The sequence below is a fragment of the Falco punctatus genome (assembly GCF_963210335.1).
Source record: "Falco punctatus genome assembly, chromosome: 3".
NCBI classification, from domain to species: domain Eukaryota; kingdom Metazoa; phylum Chordata; class Aves; order Falconiformes; family Falconidae; genus Falco; species Falco punctatus.
Window position 1 is genome coordinate 12,027,428 of NC_137582.1, and position 19,086 is coordinate 12,046,513.

General features: G+C 41.4%; 1 protein-coding gene across 1 annotated transcript in view; it reads left to right on the top strand.

Annotated features, from left to right (window-relative positions):
• The window catches only part of ANKH (ANKH inorganic pyrophosphate transport regulator), a 113,097-nt gene that overhangs the window by 74,375 nt on the left and 19,636 nt on the right, over positions 1-19,086 (top strand). Inside the window, exons 6-8 of the mRNA XM_080377778.1 lie at positions 375-509; positions 3,063-3,155; positions 6,960-7,055. Coding sequence (XP_080233904.1) covers positions 375-509; positions 3,063-3,155; positions 6,960-7,055 — 324 coding nt within the window. The remainder of the gene's footprint in view (positions 1-374; positions 510-3,062; positions 3,156-6,959; positions 7,056-19,086) is intronic.

The following is a 19,086-nucleotide window of genomic DNA, read 5'->3' on the forward strand; positions in this document are numbered from 1 at the left end:
GAAAATATTCCAGCAACTGTGTACTGGACACCTTATTTCACAGGGAATAGGGTCTCAAAATTCCTCATTTTCCCCGAATGTCATATTGGTTTTCACGTATCTTTGTCTGGCAGCCAGAACAAATTATGCAGATAGATACCTTATGCATTATTTATTGAGATCCATGACACAGCTTCTTTTGAATCAGTATTGCTAAAGAGTGAAAATATTTTAGGTTCCTCATATTGAAAACTATTGTAATGAATGTACCAGACTGACAATGGGTGGGAAAAGCAAAAATCCATTCTCTGTGCTTTTGATTCAGTTCTGCCATGTTCTTTTCCAAACCCCCTTCTTTTTTTTTTTTTTTTTTTGCTTTTTCCTATGTGTTGCAGGGAGAGGCTACGATAAGGAAGATGCTGAGTTTCTGGTGGCCTTTGGCATTAATTTTGGCAACTCAGCGAATAAGTAGGCCCATTGTCAACCTTTTTGTCTCCCGGGACCTCGGTGGCAGTTCTTCAGCCACAGAGGTAAGAGATTCGTTGCTCTCTATTACTGCAAATGATCATTTACATGGAGTTACCTCCGTGTTTCTTTTCTCAGCCATGCTGACAAGAAAAAAATGCCTTGTCTCTTTATCCTTGAAGAGAGTGCTTGGATTCTTACCATGAGGGTTTCTGCCAGGCCTAGTGGGACCTCACCCTCAACAAGAGCAGTAGAATTTTTTCACTGAGCAGTTTGTGCATCCCAGGTTTTCATGCTTTACATATAAGTACATATGCTCCTGATCATTCATATCCCAGACATTTTAGGACTTATCAGCAGTCCCATGTTCCTCTGTTTCCTGTCATGTGTATTTATGGCTGTGCAAACTGATGTGAAGCTACTATTAGAAGTCAGTGCATCACACGGAATTGGGTAGAGGCTGAAGGAAGCACGTAAAAAAAATTTGTCTCCTGATTGCGATATGAAATGCACTCTGTTTCTTTTGAGGAATTTCACATTACTCCAGTAGTCACCTACAGGTGATGGGAGATGGACTTTGATTTTAATGCAGAGACTTCACCAATGCTCACCATCAGCTGACCTGTTCTTTTAAGAAGTCAGGGGGACCTTTGCTGCCAGTTTCAGTGGGAGGATGTCTAGGTCCATGCAGTCGTTAGCAAATCTCTCATGTTCTTTCTATAGAAAAAATAAAGCTGTAAGATACTACATGGAAAGGAAAATTCAAACAGCTGATGTCTAACAAAAGTTCTGTCAGCACTGCTAGGTTGACATATTTGATACTGTGTACTTCACTCACCCAGGAGTTGCCAGTGACTGCAAATAATCAGTGGTGGAGAGACAATTTAGGAAATGTAATGCTTTTACATGTGTAAATCAGGAATCAGTCTATATGTCAATATCAGTCTCAGAAAAAGAGGAGCCAGAGTGGGTTAGCAGAGATAAGTTTTGCATTTCTTGGTAACTTTTGATTTTAGATATATCACATTTGACAGCTAGACAATTGCGTTGTGTTGCTATTAGGATGACTCCAAACCTGTCATATCTGGTGGTCTGCTGGCCTTTTTACAGTAACAGTAATGGTCCCATTTCAACTTCCTCTGATTTCTGAAATAATTGCCTCTGAAAAGGGAGGTACTGGCAACACAGATAACGTACATTTCTGGAACATCAGTGTACACAGGAATTTCATAGGTCCCCTGTTCAATAATATCAGCAACTTCAGGTGTGGACAGGAGGTCCCTGTGAAGGGCTAGGCTGTAGCATGTTCGTGAGGACAAGTCCACTTGCATGACCAGCTCCCACTGCTTCTGTCTGGACTGCCAGCACAGTCATGGTGATTGGGGTACCTTTTTTTGGTGTTGCCTTTGATGGGGGACTTTTTCATCTGTCAAATACAGGTTCTAGACATTTAGGAAAGCTTTCATGCCGTTTTTGGGGATTCCACCAACTGGGGAAAAATACTGGAAGAAAAATCACTGCTAAAAACTTTGATAGTTTAAGTGGAATCTAGCATACCAAATGTGTTAGTGAAATACTGTTTTCTTTAACAGTTACTGTGTCTTTGCAGTCTTTTTGGATTTCATCAAGAAAATAAGCAAAGTATCTTTTATATTCGTTATTCGATTTAACCTAGTTAGATTGCATAGAGATGGAAGTTCTGCTGAAAATACAATAATGGGAGTGGGATTGCAATTAAAAAGGGGTGCTGTCTTAAAATTCCAGTTTGTTTTCTTTGAACCAATTACTCTTTCAAGGTACATTAAACATTATTAAAGCTATTATTAACATGGAATAATCTATCCCACTCTCTTCCTCTCTGTGGATATCACTACTTTCCTCCTTTTTAAACAGCACACGGAACAAATTAGCTTGCTACACGGTCCCATGTTTGTATAGACCTTTTAACCAAGCAAGGACAGCAATTGCATTTGTAATGAGAAAACGGGTTCAGATATAACCAAGAAAGAGTGCATCAAAAGTTTAGGAGTGAAACAGAGACATCATTACTTTAAAAAAGTCTTTCTTAATGCTACCATTGCCAGATGTAAAATGAACCTGACTTGAAGTGGATTGTGTCAGATCTGAACCTGCAAACAAAAGGCCATCAAACACTTTGATTTCTGGAATTAAGAGTCAGGCAGTTCTGTACAGATGCACACTTAGTCTCTGAGGACTAGAAAACTTGGGGTGACCACAGATTCCAGGCAGCTACAGGAAGAGCTCCCTAAACACCCTTCCTATGTGAAAGACATGAAGTACATGTATTTGGACTTTTTCTTTAGAAATAGGAAATATCAGCAAAATCTTTCATATATTAATATGCGGGGCAGGGGGGTGTGTGTTATATCTTTGATGCACCTCTTGGACTGCACTTGTGAAAGTACAAAAGGGCCTAGTTTTAAACAAATGATGGCCACTCTGATGGCCTTTCTGAAACAAAAAGCTTCCATTTACCTGACTGGTTTCTTGCTGTGTCAAGGTCAATGTGGTGATATTGGTAGGAAGTGGCATCCTGTGTTAGTTTAACTGCTCTGTTCAAAGATTTGAAGTTCGTGTTTCCCTGTCTGTCTTCATAGGCAGTGGCGATCCTGACAGCTACGTATCCTGTGGGACACATGCCGTATGGCTGGCTGACAGAGATCAGAGCAGTATACCCTGCTTTTGACAAGGTGAGTGCCCATGCTGGAGGTATAATAAATACCTTTTTTCTATTTTCGCATGCATGGTCCTGCTCTTTCTCTCTGTTACATTTTAATCTAGGGGTGGCTTCAGTGATGTCAGAGGAATTTCTGCCAAACAAATGTGAAGAAAATTAGTTCATGGCTCCATAATCAAGTGTAACAGATTATTTTAAAAATAAACCAACCAAAGATTACATAGGGCTCTATTAATGGCCATCTATTGTCTTGCTTCTCTTTACTTTTGCTTTTGCTGCCTATTGTTCCTTGTCCCACTGATAAGGTTTCCTTAAAATCCTAGTTAAAATGAATTGCATTTTGGTGGCTTCAAGCTGTGGTCTGATTTATGGTTTTAACCTTAGCTCCATGTTACAAGGTATTAAGCTACCTTTTGAATAGATAGGTGCTGTATTTTTTAGGATTAAAAAAAAAAGTCCTCACTTACTCACTATGATGTAGCTACTTAGCTAATGAAACGATTGCTCACAAAGTGTCCATCAGTGAGTGAGCAAGCTCACGTCTCTGCTGCAGATTCTGCAGTATCTCTCAAATGGGTTTGGGTTCATTTGCTCAGTATTTAGCAAAGGTTGTTTCATAGACTGACAGTAACACAGATAACAATTTTTTTCAGTAGCACTGGTTTAGCTGACCAAGACTATGAAAATTTTTGTTGGCAAGTCATGTAATTACATAAGCATAGTAGGACTGCTCCTGGAATTGAGCACAGAGTAAATATATAACCAAAATTAATTTTGTTTAGACACTTTTTTTGCTCGGTTTTAGAACTGGTACTCACTAGCCCATATGTTGTGTGAAGAACATTTGTGTCCTGTGACCGTCTTAATTCAAATGCCAGATCCCCTCCTTCCCTTTATTTACCAATTAGTAACTGAACTTTCTGGTTCCAAGTACCGATGAAAAAAAATGTTTGCTTGCTGTGGGATGTACTTAACTGAAGCAAACCCTGTTTGATACGACACACCATATTTCTGAGTATTTAAAAACAAAACAAAGAAAGTAAAATCAGTCGTAACTTCCTAACTTGCCTGTGTGCAACTAAATTGACCTGTCAGATAAAATGTTACATGCAGGCTTTCTCAGAGGTCATGCTACTGAAAAGGAACTGCAGATGAAAAAACAATAACCTGCAAGTTAAAAATGTTTTGGAACAGGAAACACAAGGGCTGCTAACCTCATCTGTTAGAGCCACAATCAAAAGCACTATTGCCAAGCAAAATTAGCAGCTATTAAGACTCCTAAATTCAGGTCTCGTTTAGCTGGTGGAAGACGTGCTGACAACTTTAGTGGTGACAGGATTAGACCATGATTTGTCTGCTTGCTGATTTCAGTTAAAAGGCTTCTCATAGAGCCCTTGTGGAAAAAAAGTGAGGAAGAAAAAGCCAGGATAAGACGTAGATAGGTACAGTTTATCTAATTGCCAGAAAAGTATATAATGGGGATTTTAGTTGCCTGTTTTAAGAGCAGTTTGGCATAAAATGTGCTAGCTAAGGTAGCAGCAGCATAAAGGGTCTCATCCTGGCAGCCTTGTGTGCAAATGCCTCCACCAAACCAGAAACCCACAGTGGGGTTTTTTTTATATTGCTGTGAGAATTGCTTTACTCTTGGTCCCATGTCAGGTCCCATGTCATTCGCATGTCACCGTGCCTTTCAAAAGCTTTGTTTCCTTAAGCTAAAGCTTTCTCAGAGGAGTCCAGGTAGAAGCACATTTTATTTCTGGACTCTGTAAAGCTTCCATTGTGATTTTCAGATGCTGAAACAATTTGCATGCGTGCAAACTCAGAAAGCTGGCAATGCTGGTGATCATCAGAAGCACACTGCTATGCCTTAGCTAACTGATGGTACTTGGGATCCAGATAGTGTGCCCCTCTTCAGTGGCTCTACTGGAGAAGTCTGCTTCTTGTCTTCAAAGGGAAATTGTTGCCTCTGTTCACATTTGTAAGAGGCACGCAGGGTCCTGCTTCAGTCTTTTATAAGACTCTGTGTCCAGAGCAACTTCATAGCCTAGCAGTTACACTCAGGTTGAGGGTTACTGCTGATTTTCTGAAAGACAACAGGCATATTCTAGTTCTGTGCTCTTTCTGCTGTTTTATATGGTGATGATGCCTTTACTCTTAATGGCCTGTGCCATCTGATTCAGACCAAGAATACTGACTGTGAGAGGACTTGTGAATGATATTTATCTGATTAATAAATGAGAATGGATACTCTTTTTGCTCCGTAATCTGCATAGTGTTTTGATCCAAGAACTAGATGGTGTGCAAGAGATAGGAATAAAGAGTATGTGGTCAAGAGTTAGAGCAAAGGGCAGAATAAAGCAAGGGCAGAGTTAGCAGCAGCAAGGTAGGACCGAACGAGAGTCCTTTTTATTCACAGCCCTTTTGGATGGCTGGATTTGTGTGTGCTCTCTGTTATTTTAGCCTTGTTAGAAAGTTGAGCCATGCAACAGAGTTTGTTCAAACACTTGCAAGCGATTCTCATTCTCATCCTTATATATGTGAGGCCTGTCCTCACATATGTAAAAGCTAACAGTAACAAAGTATTTCTTCAGAAACACAAGAAATAACAATAGATGCATGAATAAAATGTTTGCAGAGAGTTTTCAACACGTGTTCCCAAAACCAGCAGATATGGGAGTTGCTTCCTTCTTTAGGGTCTGGGTTGTCTACGTGGATTGTCATGAACCCAAACTTCCAAGCAGATATTTAGGCAGGACTGTGGGGCTGTCTGTTGCTTCACCGATCTCCACAAAAGCTTTAAACTGCAAAATTCCATCAACTAGTGGAATGTGAAATGGTGTACTCTTCACAGACCTCACGTTTGGTTTGTCCACTCCCAAGATGTATTTGCATAAGTTTCTGTTTCTCTTATGAGCAACTTCAGTAAAGGAGGCTGACCATGTGACAGATACTGCTGTTCTACCTGAGTTACATCAAGGATGAATAAATGTTGTACCACATCTCAAGGTGCAGGTTTTGTCAGCATGGGCGCACACTTGTGTATTTCAAGCAGCTCCAGGGTAAATGCAATAGGTGACCCAACAGCCTATTGCTACAGGGCTCCTAATGGCACCCTGCTTTTGATATCCCATCCTCTCCTTTCACAGACCATTTAGTTTGTTTTTGTGTTCCCTGAGGGCAATTTTAAATCTTCAGCTTCATTTGCTATATTGGACATTTGGAAGAGGGCTTTTGTTGTTGTTTTAAATAAAACTTGGCTGCCATGTGAGTACAGGGCCCATGTTCAAGGTAGAACATCTAATAGTCCTAATTATGTTCTGTTCATTAAGCTGCATTAACAGAGCCAGCTGTTCCAGGAACTTTGTTTATATTACCTACTTGTCTAATTGTATCAGTAAGGGTGCTGGCATTGGTGTATGGATTTGCTACCACTCTGGTAAAACGGAATGCAATCCTCTTTTTCCTGTGAAAACACGCTACAGGCTTTAAACTGAGGTTAAAAAAAATCACATGGAGTTTCCTTAGAAAGAGCCACCACCCTTTTTCAAAGCTGAATTTGTTAAATAGGACTCACTCCTTAGAAAAGTAGGGAGGTTACTCAGCATTCGGTGACCATAGGAGCAGTTGCTGTCAGTTTAAGCGGAAGATATTCTGTGGTGGTACAAAGTACTCAGAAGGCACGAGGTTAAAAAGCAGACAAGCAAAGGCGGACATGCAAGAGCACAGACAGTCAGGCCCAACCCGTGACCCTGGTGCCGTCAGCGTCCCAGTAGTCTGGAGCCAAGCTAATGCTCATTATCTCTTTCTCTTACCCTAGAATAACCCCAGCAATAAATTGGTGAACACCAACAGCACCGTCACAGCGACACATATCAAGAAGTTCACTTTTGTGTGCATGGCATTATCCTTAACGGTAAGAAACCTTTGTTCAACCCTTTGGCTTTCAACTCAACCAGAAAATTATGTCCTCTACCTAATGCTAAAAGCACTAGCGGTTCAAGAAAGGTGAGTTGTCTTTTCTTACGGAGCTCTGTTGCATTTATCTGGAGGAGGAAGTGTGATCATAACACTGGAGCACTAGGAAAATAAGCTATCATTAACTCAGGCTGGATATCTTAAGGGCTAGAATTATTTTATTTCATTCTCAGTACTTTTCATTTCAAGTCGGTCTCCACATGCAAGGAGATCTATCAGAGATCTTTTTTTTTTTTTTTTTTTTAAATGAACAAAACCGCTGGTAACCAGCACGTCAGGGAAATGAAAGACCACGTTTGTCTCACGTGCAGCCTGTACCCAGGCGTCCGTCAGCTGCTGTGGATGGTGGGAAAGGCAGCACACGTGGGAACGGCCATAGCTATTCCCTGCCCCTCACACAGCACTGGCTTTCCATGCTGGGGTTACGTTCATGCTTGTTGGTTTCGTTTACTCTCAAAATGAGCTAAAAAGGGCAATCTCAGAGGTGGTGCTGACACTGGCAAAAGGATCTAAAGCCTCGCCTGTGCTGGGAGGCATTGCAAGGGGCTGACATTCAGGGAGAAATTTTGCTGCAGCGTCTCAAAATGGCCAGCTTGCACAAACATACAGTGCGTCTTCCCCAAGAAAACTGTTTCTGCACAAGTCTTCTTAGCAACAAACAGGCAGTTGTTGAAGAAAACTCATGCAGGTGGTGAGGATCATAGCAAATAATGGAGCAGATGACCAGGGTAAATCCAACTCATGTTTCTACACAGGATGGATTTACATTAGTGCTTGGAGCTGGTCAACCGGCCCTGTTTCCACTTGAGGTGGACTTGCATTAGCAACCGTAGCTCTGTCCATGACAGTCATTAGCAGATTTGTGATCTGTCCGTGGTGTCCTAAGGAGTCCTGGGCTGGCTCCTGTGATGGCACCACCAGGCACCAGGACCACCAGGGTCAGTCATGGCAGGGGCTGGCAGCCAGGGCCGGTCCCACCCCCAGCCAGGAGCTTTATCCCCAGTGTTGAGCACTTTCCGTGGAGTGGCTGGCTGCTTTATAACTCTCTTCTCCCCATGTTCACAAATTTCCTGTTGAGTATCGGAGGGCTGACATAATTTCTCACTCCCCTTCATTTTAGTGTAGAGACTTTCTGATTTAGTTGCACGTGGCCTATACACGAGGAGAAACTAATTTACATCAAAGGAAATCTTGCAGTACACAAGCCTGAAGTATTTGTAACCATCCCCCACCACTTGTCACATCCTGAGAAAGCGGGATGTGGTACTCTGTCTTACTTCACAATTGAAAATTAAGCGATTCCATCCATACAGAACTGAACTAGATTTCCTCAGCTCTTTATTTCATATACTTTTTCCCTAAACAGTTACAACTGGCCACCATCAAACACAGAATTGCATGAGCCAATGTGGCATGTCTTCTATTAATTTCCTAGACTTAAGCTTGAACAATTTTCATGTGGCTTAGAGACCAACAGCTCTGGTTCTAACTTGGATTTCCTACAGCATGTAATGGAGACACATACCCCTCCACTGAACTGGCCATTGTCTGGAGACTTTCCACAGCTCACACGTTACTTACCATCACACACACTGAGGTTTTCTCTTGTGTGCTGTGCCAGGCTGAGGTTATGTTCTGTACAGCTGGAACCTCCCTTGAAGTCTGTCAGTGTTGTTACAGACGCGTGAAGGGAACAGCTTTCCTCTTTATAAACTGTTCTGAGAATAGTTTCACTCTGAAAGCTTTCTCTGAACTGATCATTTTCTTAACCCTTTTAGGCATTTGTCAGCTTACTGGAGTTCTGATCATGAACTTCTCACATTACTATCACCATCTTCTGCAGAGTAATTTTTAATTACTTCAACAGCCTTTTTTTTGTTTGTTTTTTTTGCAACTTCACAGGATATTTTTTTCCCCAAAATTCTCCATAGTACTTTCAAGGGCAGTTCTTTCATAAGCTCATCATGAGAGATTTATCCACACTGCAATTCCAGAAACACTTTTGAGGTCCATAGCTTTTCCTGTCCTGTTTCTATTTTTGCCTACTAGTGACAGATTCTTAGGATTGCTTGTCAACAGACAGAGCAGAAAAATAGACACGTGAGCTCTAAAACCTCAGTTTGGTTCAAGGGCCTGAGCCTGCAAATGGTTCAGCACACAAGTTCAGTAGATGTCGGTACGAGTCAATTTATCACGTGCCACACATTCTAAGGAACTGGACTTCAAATTTGTCTCTCTCGCAGCCAGCTCAGATGGCCACTGTAGCTGAGCTTTCGCAGTCATTGGTGATTGCTGTGTTTTTCTGGAGGGACTCTACTGCAATGAGTGGCATCACCATTGCTAACACCTTGTTCTTGGGGATCAGTGAGAAAGCGGGAAACAGGCACCCAGGCTGACGGAGAGATCAAAACAAGTCAAATACTTAGACACATCATGTGAATGCATTCTCCAGTGGATGATCTATAGGAGGATTCAGGAAGATGGAAAGATAAAGTAAGTCCATTAACCACTGGAAAAAATAACAGTGAAACTTCTAGTATGAGCAGCAACCATGCAGGAAAGTACCCTTCCAGTGTAAAATTCTGGAAAACCTCTCAATCATTGAAGACATGCTTTTTCATAGAGTTGGAAGAAAAATGTCCTACCTGCTTCCACAGACCAGTCATACCTGCACAAGAAGTGCTGTAAACCTACTAGTGCAGCAGAAGCCCTTTTTCACTCTTGTTGGTAGTGGCAGTATTGGGTCAGAGTAGAAAAAAAGGCACAGTTCTGTTAAGAAACATAAGTTTGGTGGGGTTTAAATCTTCATGGGATCTGAAAGGCTGCACTTGAGCCTTCCCAGGCTGACTGGAGAGCATGCAAATAGGTTCTGCCAAGTGTAATCATAAGTACTGTCTTACGGCTCTGAAGCATCAGGCAGGTATCAAAGCTGCTTCTTCGGAAACTGGGAATTGGTTGTATTGTTTAGTGAAAAACATGTAGACAAGCTCTTTTATTTAAAGGCTGTAAATAGAAGCCATTGGACTCCCAATGCGTAAGAGAGCTGATGTGATTAGTCATATTGACACAGCTCTGGTTGTAAGGAAGCAGTGACTCCTTCCAACAGCCCTATTTTGTGGCTATGTAACTGAATGTAAACTTTATATAGCAGAAGGAAGGGTCTCAGCTGAAGAATTTTCCCCATACAATTAAGAGACTGGTTCTGATTTTAAAAAATAAGGCATGCTTGGTAAAATAAAATAAAAAAAAATCTCAGCTTAAAGAGTGTGCATAAAGCTGCTTGCAGTTATTTGCTAATTTACTGCCATTAGGCACTTCAGGAAAAAATGCTTCATTTTATATATAAGTAGAGATAATGCTTTGACTACAAGACTTCCTGCCATTGCCAGAGAAGGCTGTTGAAGAACTAAACTCCTTTGGTTCAATGCTAGACCTGTTCAGATGACCTTACAATTCAGCCCTGAGATCACTGCATACTTGTAAACTAAGTGAAGACACAGACTGATGAGAAGGAAAACTGCTGCATTTCTAGCACACATCCCTTTGGTTGTGGGATGTGTCAGCCTCAGTATAGTGAAGAAATCCCAAAATAATTTGTCTGGGTGCTAAATTACTGCATTTCTCCATTGCAGCAAAGGTTTACTTTGTCAAGGAGGGCATTCCCTTGCTTGTCAGCCGTGCACAGAGAGGCGGGCTGTGCAAGGAGTGAGCTACTCAAGGGAACCCTGCCTTACCCAGCAGGAGTAACAACAAATAGGCTGCACTTCAGCAGGTTTATTTTTAGAATAGTGGTAGTGTCTCTGAGCTCAGACATGTAGACAAGTATAGACAGTGCTGAATTCAGGGGGTTTCCAAGGCAGCCTGTAGGGCACAGCTACTGCCAAATTACCTTTCTCTTTCTTTCCTTTTTTTTTTTTTTTTTTTTTTGTTTTCCCTTCATTCTGTCTCCATTCTCTAGTTGAGCTCTTCCTTAAGTCTTCTGCGATGATACAGAAGTTGCAGTCAGTTAAGTTCCTTTCCCCTGGCTAATGTTAGCTTCTGGCAGCCATGTGATTAGCATTTGCTCATCTGCCTCTGAGCTACAAGGCTTTCCAGGCTGATTTCATGTTAGTTAGTGCCTGCTATCAGGAATTGATGAGCAGAGGGCTCCTTTGGGAGGGCACAGGCTCCGTCGCTGCACCTGCTGCTGCCCACTCCATGTGGCAGTCATAGCCATGCCCTCATGCACATGTCTGTGTGCGTACCCTGTGCAAGTCAGTGAAGCTGAGTGCCCTGAGGTGAAAGCAGGCCATCGATGGTGCAAGCAGCTATAGGGAAAGTGGGACATTTAACTCTGAGGGGACTGCACGTGGTGGCATCTGTTCATATCTCAGTCAGCTTGGAAGGCAAGCGATGTCTTACAAGAGATGTGAGCACCCTCATATAAGTGACTGCCACTGGGGTAAAAGCGTGGCTGGCTGAAGCAAGATCATTGCATGAGGAGCATACACGATGCCGATCACAGAAAGCAGCTTCTCAGAGACCACTGTGAAAGTTCCCTAGCTCATCATCACTAAGAGTGGTCTGTAATTACTTGTTTGTTTATACCAGGGAAGGAGCAATCAGTTCTTATAGCAGTAGTTAGTGAACTGTGCTATTCAGTTCAGCTTCCTCTTCAAGCATCCTCAGGTGGGACAGACCACGGTGCTTTAGGGATACATTTCCAAACACCCACTCCTGTTAGTGGCACGGTTCCCGTTAACTAAAGCGTCACCAAGACACGTGACCTGTGGTATCTTCGTATTCTTGAGTGCTTTATGTATTACAACAGATTTTCCCTTACCAATAAGACAGGCTCAAGGTGGCAAGGTGGACATGCTGTGCGTACCATGTCACGTTCATCTGTCTGTCACCAAGTTAACGCACAGCAGGAGACTTGCACAGTACTCCTCAATATTAACACATGTTCTATTAGAAACAGCTGAAAGCTCTTTCCGGCTTTTAAGTGTAGTAGTACCAGTGCTATTATAAAAGGCACTTCAATGCGGTTTTGCTTTTTTTGTAAATGGACACATAGTTACGGACAAACAGGAAAAGTAGCAGTTTCCATGAATAAACAGACTGATTAAGGGGAGGAGCTAACTGTGTAGAATGCTATCTTATATTTAATCAGTGGACACCACTTAAGAAACAAAATTCAGATGTTCAAGTTTGCCTTGTGATTTTTCATTCCTTTCTATTCCAAAAGGAGACTGAAAGATGAAGTGGAGGGAAAGGTTCACATTTATGCTCAGATATGTGTATGGGTTATGCAAGGCTTACCAATTTTAGATTTACTTGTTACAAACGACAGACTGGTAGTAACTGTAAAACACTTTTATAAAAAACAATCGTTCCGTGAAGTTTCAACTACAATGAATGCTCAGGCACTGAAGCTCAGCAAACTGATATGCATCAGTTGTGTTGTGATAACCAAATTCGAATGCCAGGTAACCTGCACTGGATTTAAATCTCAGTGAAAGTTTACATTTAATGTACTTACGAGCAAACATCTGGTCAGTTTACTAGTTTATATGTTTGGGCCTGAGAGTTGAATATGTGTGTGTCAATATATGTCAAAATGTCATCTGCTTTATAGTCAGGTGATTGAGGAGTCTAATGATAGCTTTAAAATGTTTCTGATCCTGACAATATTACTTTGTATATTCTAATTAGACCACTTTTTATATTCTGTAATAAAATATTACAGCTTTTTTAGATAGAATGTAATAATTAGATTAATGTCTGAACTTTTTCACAGGGGAAGAAACACATACTGATTTCTAAGGGCTCCTGCTGATGAGCTTTTGTAGTTTAAGGAGTTACTATTGGCAACTGTCTCATTTCTTTCATTTGCTGGAGGTTATCAGCCCCTTAGGAAGAGCAGCACATGGGCATCGTGTCAGCTTTCTAGCACTCACATCTTATAGCACAGCAGCATAAGCTACCATCAGTTGGCAGTTACCTTATATATTAACATATAGTGTATGTAATTATAAATATATATCTGATAAGTGTATAATACGCAGAGTGTTATTATATGTAATTATAAGTGGGGGGGGTTGTATTGTATTACAACGATCAGAAGTTTTAAGCTGCAGCATTTAACATGCTCGCCTGTGCATCTCTTATTTCCCCCAACCATGGGCAGAAAAGTGGGACAAAAAGACTGCTGGGGACCGCAGGCTCTTTAACTGATCTTGCGAGATTGAATAGAGGGACCCCCTCAAAGTTTTAAAACAGAAAAGAGGGCTCCAGAGTAATAGGGGTTTTTTTGCTGGGTCCCTGTGATGGGATAATTCAGTTTCAGCCTGAAGAGGGGAGGAGAAAAGTCTTTGTTCATTTTGATGACAGTTTACTGTAAGCCATCCCATCATTTGCCTGATCTTCAGTCATCATCTGCTTGATTATCTTCTATAATTAATCATCAAGCACCTAGGAGATAAGAAGAAAACCCTGATCAAGAGCAAGGAAGCCAGTGTAACAGGGAAAATTCCCTATATGAAAGAACTAAAGTATTTGTACAGCTACAGAATACAGAACTCGGTAGTTGCTGCTTTCTACTTAATTCTGTAAGAGCTAGAGCCAGTCACTGTGGAAGAGAAGCAGCTGTGTTTCATTCAGGCTGAGAAGCCTTGTCTGTTTAAAAGGCAAGTCCAGATGCCCAAGCTTTTGTGCTGTGCTTTGGATTTAGTTATGCCAAACTAGGGACTGCCAAGTGCATACCATCTGCCAACTCTCCTGTCCTGTTGATGTAGGCACTGGCAAATAAAATTGGAGCCTGCATGAGTGAAGACAGAATATTCATACCAGCTCAGTATATTATTGCAATAGCATTGCTTTATTGACGTATTCCCTGATGCTACGCAAACATTTTATACTCAACAGCTGTTTAATTTCCAAATTAAACATCAGCAAATCTTATTTCCTAGCCATCAGTCCAGCAGCTGATTTTTCCCATGAGGGGCACCAAAGACTATCCAGTTTTCAGTAGACCCATTTGCTTTCAAATTTTCAATCTCTAGTCTAATAAATATGCCATTTTATATCACTTTCTGCATTTACCAATAATTTCATTTTCCACATGATAAAGTATCCCAAGTAAGGCTCTTACATACGTAAGACACTGATTTATTTGATGTTTTCAGCTATGCTGTCCTGCTGAACAATGAGACATACAGCAACTATTAGTAAAGGACAGAAGTTAAAGAATTCTTTGCATCTCTGCAGCAAGACTGACTGCTGTCTCACTAGGTATCCTTAGCTTGCATTCAAGGTGCTATGAGTTAGGCTTGCATGTTGAGAAACATCAAAGAAACATGTTCCTGTTTCACTGATGAAACCTTGTGAAAGCAGAAGAGGAGTGTCCATAGCGTGAAATAACTGCACAGCAGTTTGCTGCAGCGTGCAGCTCTCACTGGGTGTCAGCAGGTTGGTGCCTGGAGTCCCACACAGGGTGACATTTAGCCACCATGAATGCACTTAATGAGCTGCGATGCCTACAGAAGTATCATGCACTTCACTTTGTTTCCATCTTTGGAGACAGAACACTTCAAGGGTCTTACTTCAAGGCTGAGAGACAGTGAATCGCATTCAGAACCTGACAGGAGATCAGCTTTAATTTTTAGATGCCTTAGGCAGCTTCCCTGTAGCCAGAGGGTGTGCAAAGAAGTATTTTAAAATAGAATTTGCCACAAGCAGTATATGTGAACATACTTCCACAAAAATGCAGTTGTTTTTTTCCCCCTTTCCTAAAGAAAATAAGGTCAGTTACCACTACTACTGTGAAGTGACCATGAGACTGTCAGGTACCAAGAAAACACAGGAATGCTAGAATTTATGCTATCACCTTCATGCATTTGAGCAAACACAGTGAGAAGGTTTCTGTGTACACATGTGATTAACTTTGGTAAAGATCAACCTAGAGTAAAGCAAAATTATTTGGAAATTCTGACCAATGCAAGAGACTATCAGGACTTTTACTCCATTATTCCTCCTTTACTCTCACTTGAAAGTTCTTTAGCCAAGTATCTGCCTCCTCATCTCTATGGTTTTGGTTCAGACGCTGGGAAGGAGAGCAAGAAAAAAATTGTTTCTGTTTCCTTGTGACTGATGCCACAGTTTTCCTCTGTGTATCGAGAGAGGTTTGCTACCAGAGAAAATCACCCAGTTATTACAACCTGTATAGCTTCGATAGCTGTACGCAGTCCAGGCTGCTAATGCTAGTTCTTCATTCACAAGCTGAAGAACGCATTTCCAGCAAAGTGGTCGTTTCTGAGGTCCTTAATTTAGGCATTCCTCTCTGTGCTTTACACGTAACCTGCACGCAATGCTGGAACCATTCCACTTGCCCATCTCAACTCTTACATAGATGACTGATAGCAGGCATTCAGAACATGGCTCACCAGGGCCAAACTGGGAATTGGGAAAGGGGGAGGGATTAGAGGGTGGTGTGGTGAAATATGGGAGTATTTACTAATAAAGAGAGAGCCAAAGACGTGCAGTGATGTTTTCTTTGTGCAGTGATGGTGCAGAAGAGCCCAGCAGCTAAAGAAGTAGTTACAAGTTGACAAAGAATCATTTTTTCATGAATTTGTCGCTCATGGTCGAGGGAACAGCAACAGGGTCTGAAAAAGAGAAGCCATACTTTTAACTTCCTTGGCCCTTCAGATGCTTTACATCTTTTCTGCAAAAGGGGAATGCAATATGACACACAGTTCTAAAATCTCATTAATCTATCTTGAGGATTTGGCTACTGTAGCATTTCTACCTTACTAGAAGAAACAGCCACAACATAGAAAACAGGATTCATAATGGTGATTTCTTTCATGTAAACAGTGAAATCTGTGAGTTTGTCAGTGTTCATGTGCTCAAACTATAACATTGCACAGACTAAGTTACTCTGTAGAAATAAAAAACTGGAGTTCTAGATCAGAAAGGTAACATGACTTGTGATGGCAATAACACTTTTCAGTTTTTGAGATGCTTGTGTTTTAACAAATGTGGCCAGGGACATGAGCCAGAGTTTTGCAGCATTGTAGTTCCAGCACATCAGTTACCAGTCACTGCACCAGAATTTATAAACTGAAGACTACTTAAGAGCCAACTTTTAGAAAGTTGGCTTGTGTTACTACATCAACTAGGAAAGCCTTTGTTTTTTTCCTAAAGCTGACCAAGGTTATATGATTTTTGTGTGGCTTTTTGCTTGTTTTTTAATGAAGTTAAATCTAACTAGTGAACTTTAGAGTTTGAATAATAATTGAATTTTTTCAGTGCATCACACAACATCAAATCATAGATTAATACTGCCTATCCTCATTCCTCTTCCACCAACTTTAAAGCAATCATACTTTATAGTACATTTTACAGTTCATCCAGATTAAAGCAGTAGTTCATTCTCCCCTGTCTAAGGTCATGCTTACAGCTCTCCTCAACAGATTGTTCCTGAATATCTCCACTTCTGCTTGTGAGAATAATTCAGTCCCCCTGAGTAGTGCTGAAGAGCTTCAGAGTCAGAGTAGCTACTGCAGTGTATCTCTCCATTCCTGGTATTCGCTGTTTGCTTTCAGGAATACCTTTTTATAACAAAGGATACCTTAGGCATGGCTAGTAACTGGCTTTAAGAAACAGTACAAACTGCATTTTCTTCAGAACCAAAGTACATGTCACAAGTCAAAAAGCAGCCAAAAGTTTAAACCATTGTGAAGGCCACTGAATTTATGTTCAAGGTTCATTCATTTTTTCCTATCTTTTATTTGCTGTCTTTATTTTACATGTTTGCATTGCTTTATTATCAAAGGTTACAACTGGGCTTTAATATCCCAGAATACAACTGGGATAATAGGACTGAGAGGCAGTAAAATACACAGGAAGAAATGTCACATCAAGAAACCAGTCTGTCTCAGAGGACCTAACCCCAGCTGCTGACAGTGCCAGTATCTGAAATTTCCTGAGTGACTGAGTGCAGTGTCATTATCTCTTGTGAGTATACAAAGAAAAGAAATAAACAGAGGGACAGATCTCCCCCACACTCCCCAGCCTTATTTCATCAATGGTTTCATTACAGCCTCACTGTATTAAGGATTGTTCACAAGTCCTGTCTAGGATATTCACATTTTAAAAAACAGCATTAACTTTTAAGACTAAATCCACTTTCTTTTGACTTTACTGTCATACACTATTTGGATGCCAAGGACAGCTTTTGAATAATACCACCCATCCAACGTATGGGTGTGTTTTCCCTGCTTTGATTTTGCCCATCTCTGAACTCTGGGATTGTTTTGTTTTTTTTCCTTCAGGCTGCTGGCACAAAAATAACAATTGAAAAATGGCATATTGGCAGACAATCACTCAAGCTTTTTACCCTTTCGAAGTCAGGTTCAGTTCCCGCTTCAGTAAAAATTATTTCAGACATGAGTGGAAGCATTCTTGCCTGCTCAGGAAGATGCTAGACCACCAGAGGCTGACTTTATGAAAACCTCACGAGGGCCTTGTCCCATCCGTGGTACTGCACTGAGCCTTTGTCCCAGAACAAAGGATTTCTGTTTATTCCAGTGAGGTGGAGACTAATGTCTCCTTCATGATTGTTCAGGTTTCACACAAAGGGTCTATTCTGCATGGGTGGCTGGAGCAAGCAGAAAAGGAAGGGTCAAAAATTGTCACTGCGGCATGTTTCTACTCTAACTCCATAATCGCAATAGGAAGCAGGAAGGGCTGCAGAAAACTCAGGACAGAAGAAGTCGACAATTTTCAAAGAGAGCTTAGGAATCTGCCAGCTTTGGTTTATTTGAGCTTTTTAAAAGTGAAGCTGTACACCATAAAATAACCTGCTTTCTGTAAGAAATAAAACAGCATCATTCGGTGGGGAGGTGTAATGTCTTAAAGCATTTAGTGACCCAAACCAGCCCGAAAAATGCCGCCTAAGTATTTTGAGCAGCAACTAGGAGGAAAGCAGATGTGGCATCATGTTAATGCTGTCAGAGAGTCAGGGTATTGCACAGCTGCTGGACCTAGCTTTATTTCGGAAGAATGTCATATTCTGTCACTCTAAACTATAAGGAAATCTGGGGGAGGTGGGGGAAGACTTAGATCTGTAGGAACCAATTATTTCAGATGTGGTTAGGGAGTTTTCCCGCAGGCAGGCTCTGGTTTCTTCTGCTCCCCCTGCTGCTTGGCAGATTTTATGGCGGCTGTTTTCAGCCTCACAGCACCCTTCGCGGAACACAACGTTCACAGAAATCTATACTGACTTGCATGCGCCTGAGGGATAATTGCTATAAAAGAACGTCCTTGTGATTCAAGTCATCAGCGGTATGATAAACCACTTCCAAATACGACTGAGGTCTGACATTTTTACTACACACAGATCCAGGACTGTTTGCTTCATAGGATCACAGGATTGTACAGGTTGGAAGGGCCTCGAGTTCGTCAGGTCCAGCCTCAGGCTCAGAGCAGGGTCAGCTGTGAGATCAGGGCAGGTTCCCTGGGGCTTTGGCCAGCCTGGTCTGGTCTTGAAAACCTTACATTTCCCACACAAGAAAAGGACCCACTCTCTGCATGCATCAGAGTTACAGGGCATGTGAGCGTATCATCATGATATATCCCAACAGAGCATCAGACTGTCGGAACCTTCAAAACCTCTGTTTGGGCTGATCAATTTTTTATTTTTTTTTGCTTAAAAATTGTATATCAAAACCTCCTCAAAACTGCCAAAACTGGGATGGACTGTGCAAAGACTGCTCTCTGACATGATTTACAGCAAAGCACAGGACTCTGCAGGTCCGTTCTGGTGGTATGCATAGCAAGCCGGTGACACTGGCCTCTAGTGTTGTACCATACCCAGCAATTCCTCCACAGCTTCCAAAGAACTGTATGATTGTTTATAGCAGTGTGCTTAAAAAAAAAATAAAACCGTCTAACATCACCACCCCCCTTTAAAGATACCAAGTTTT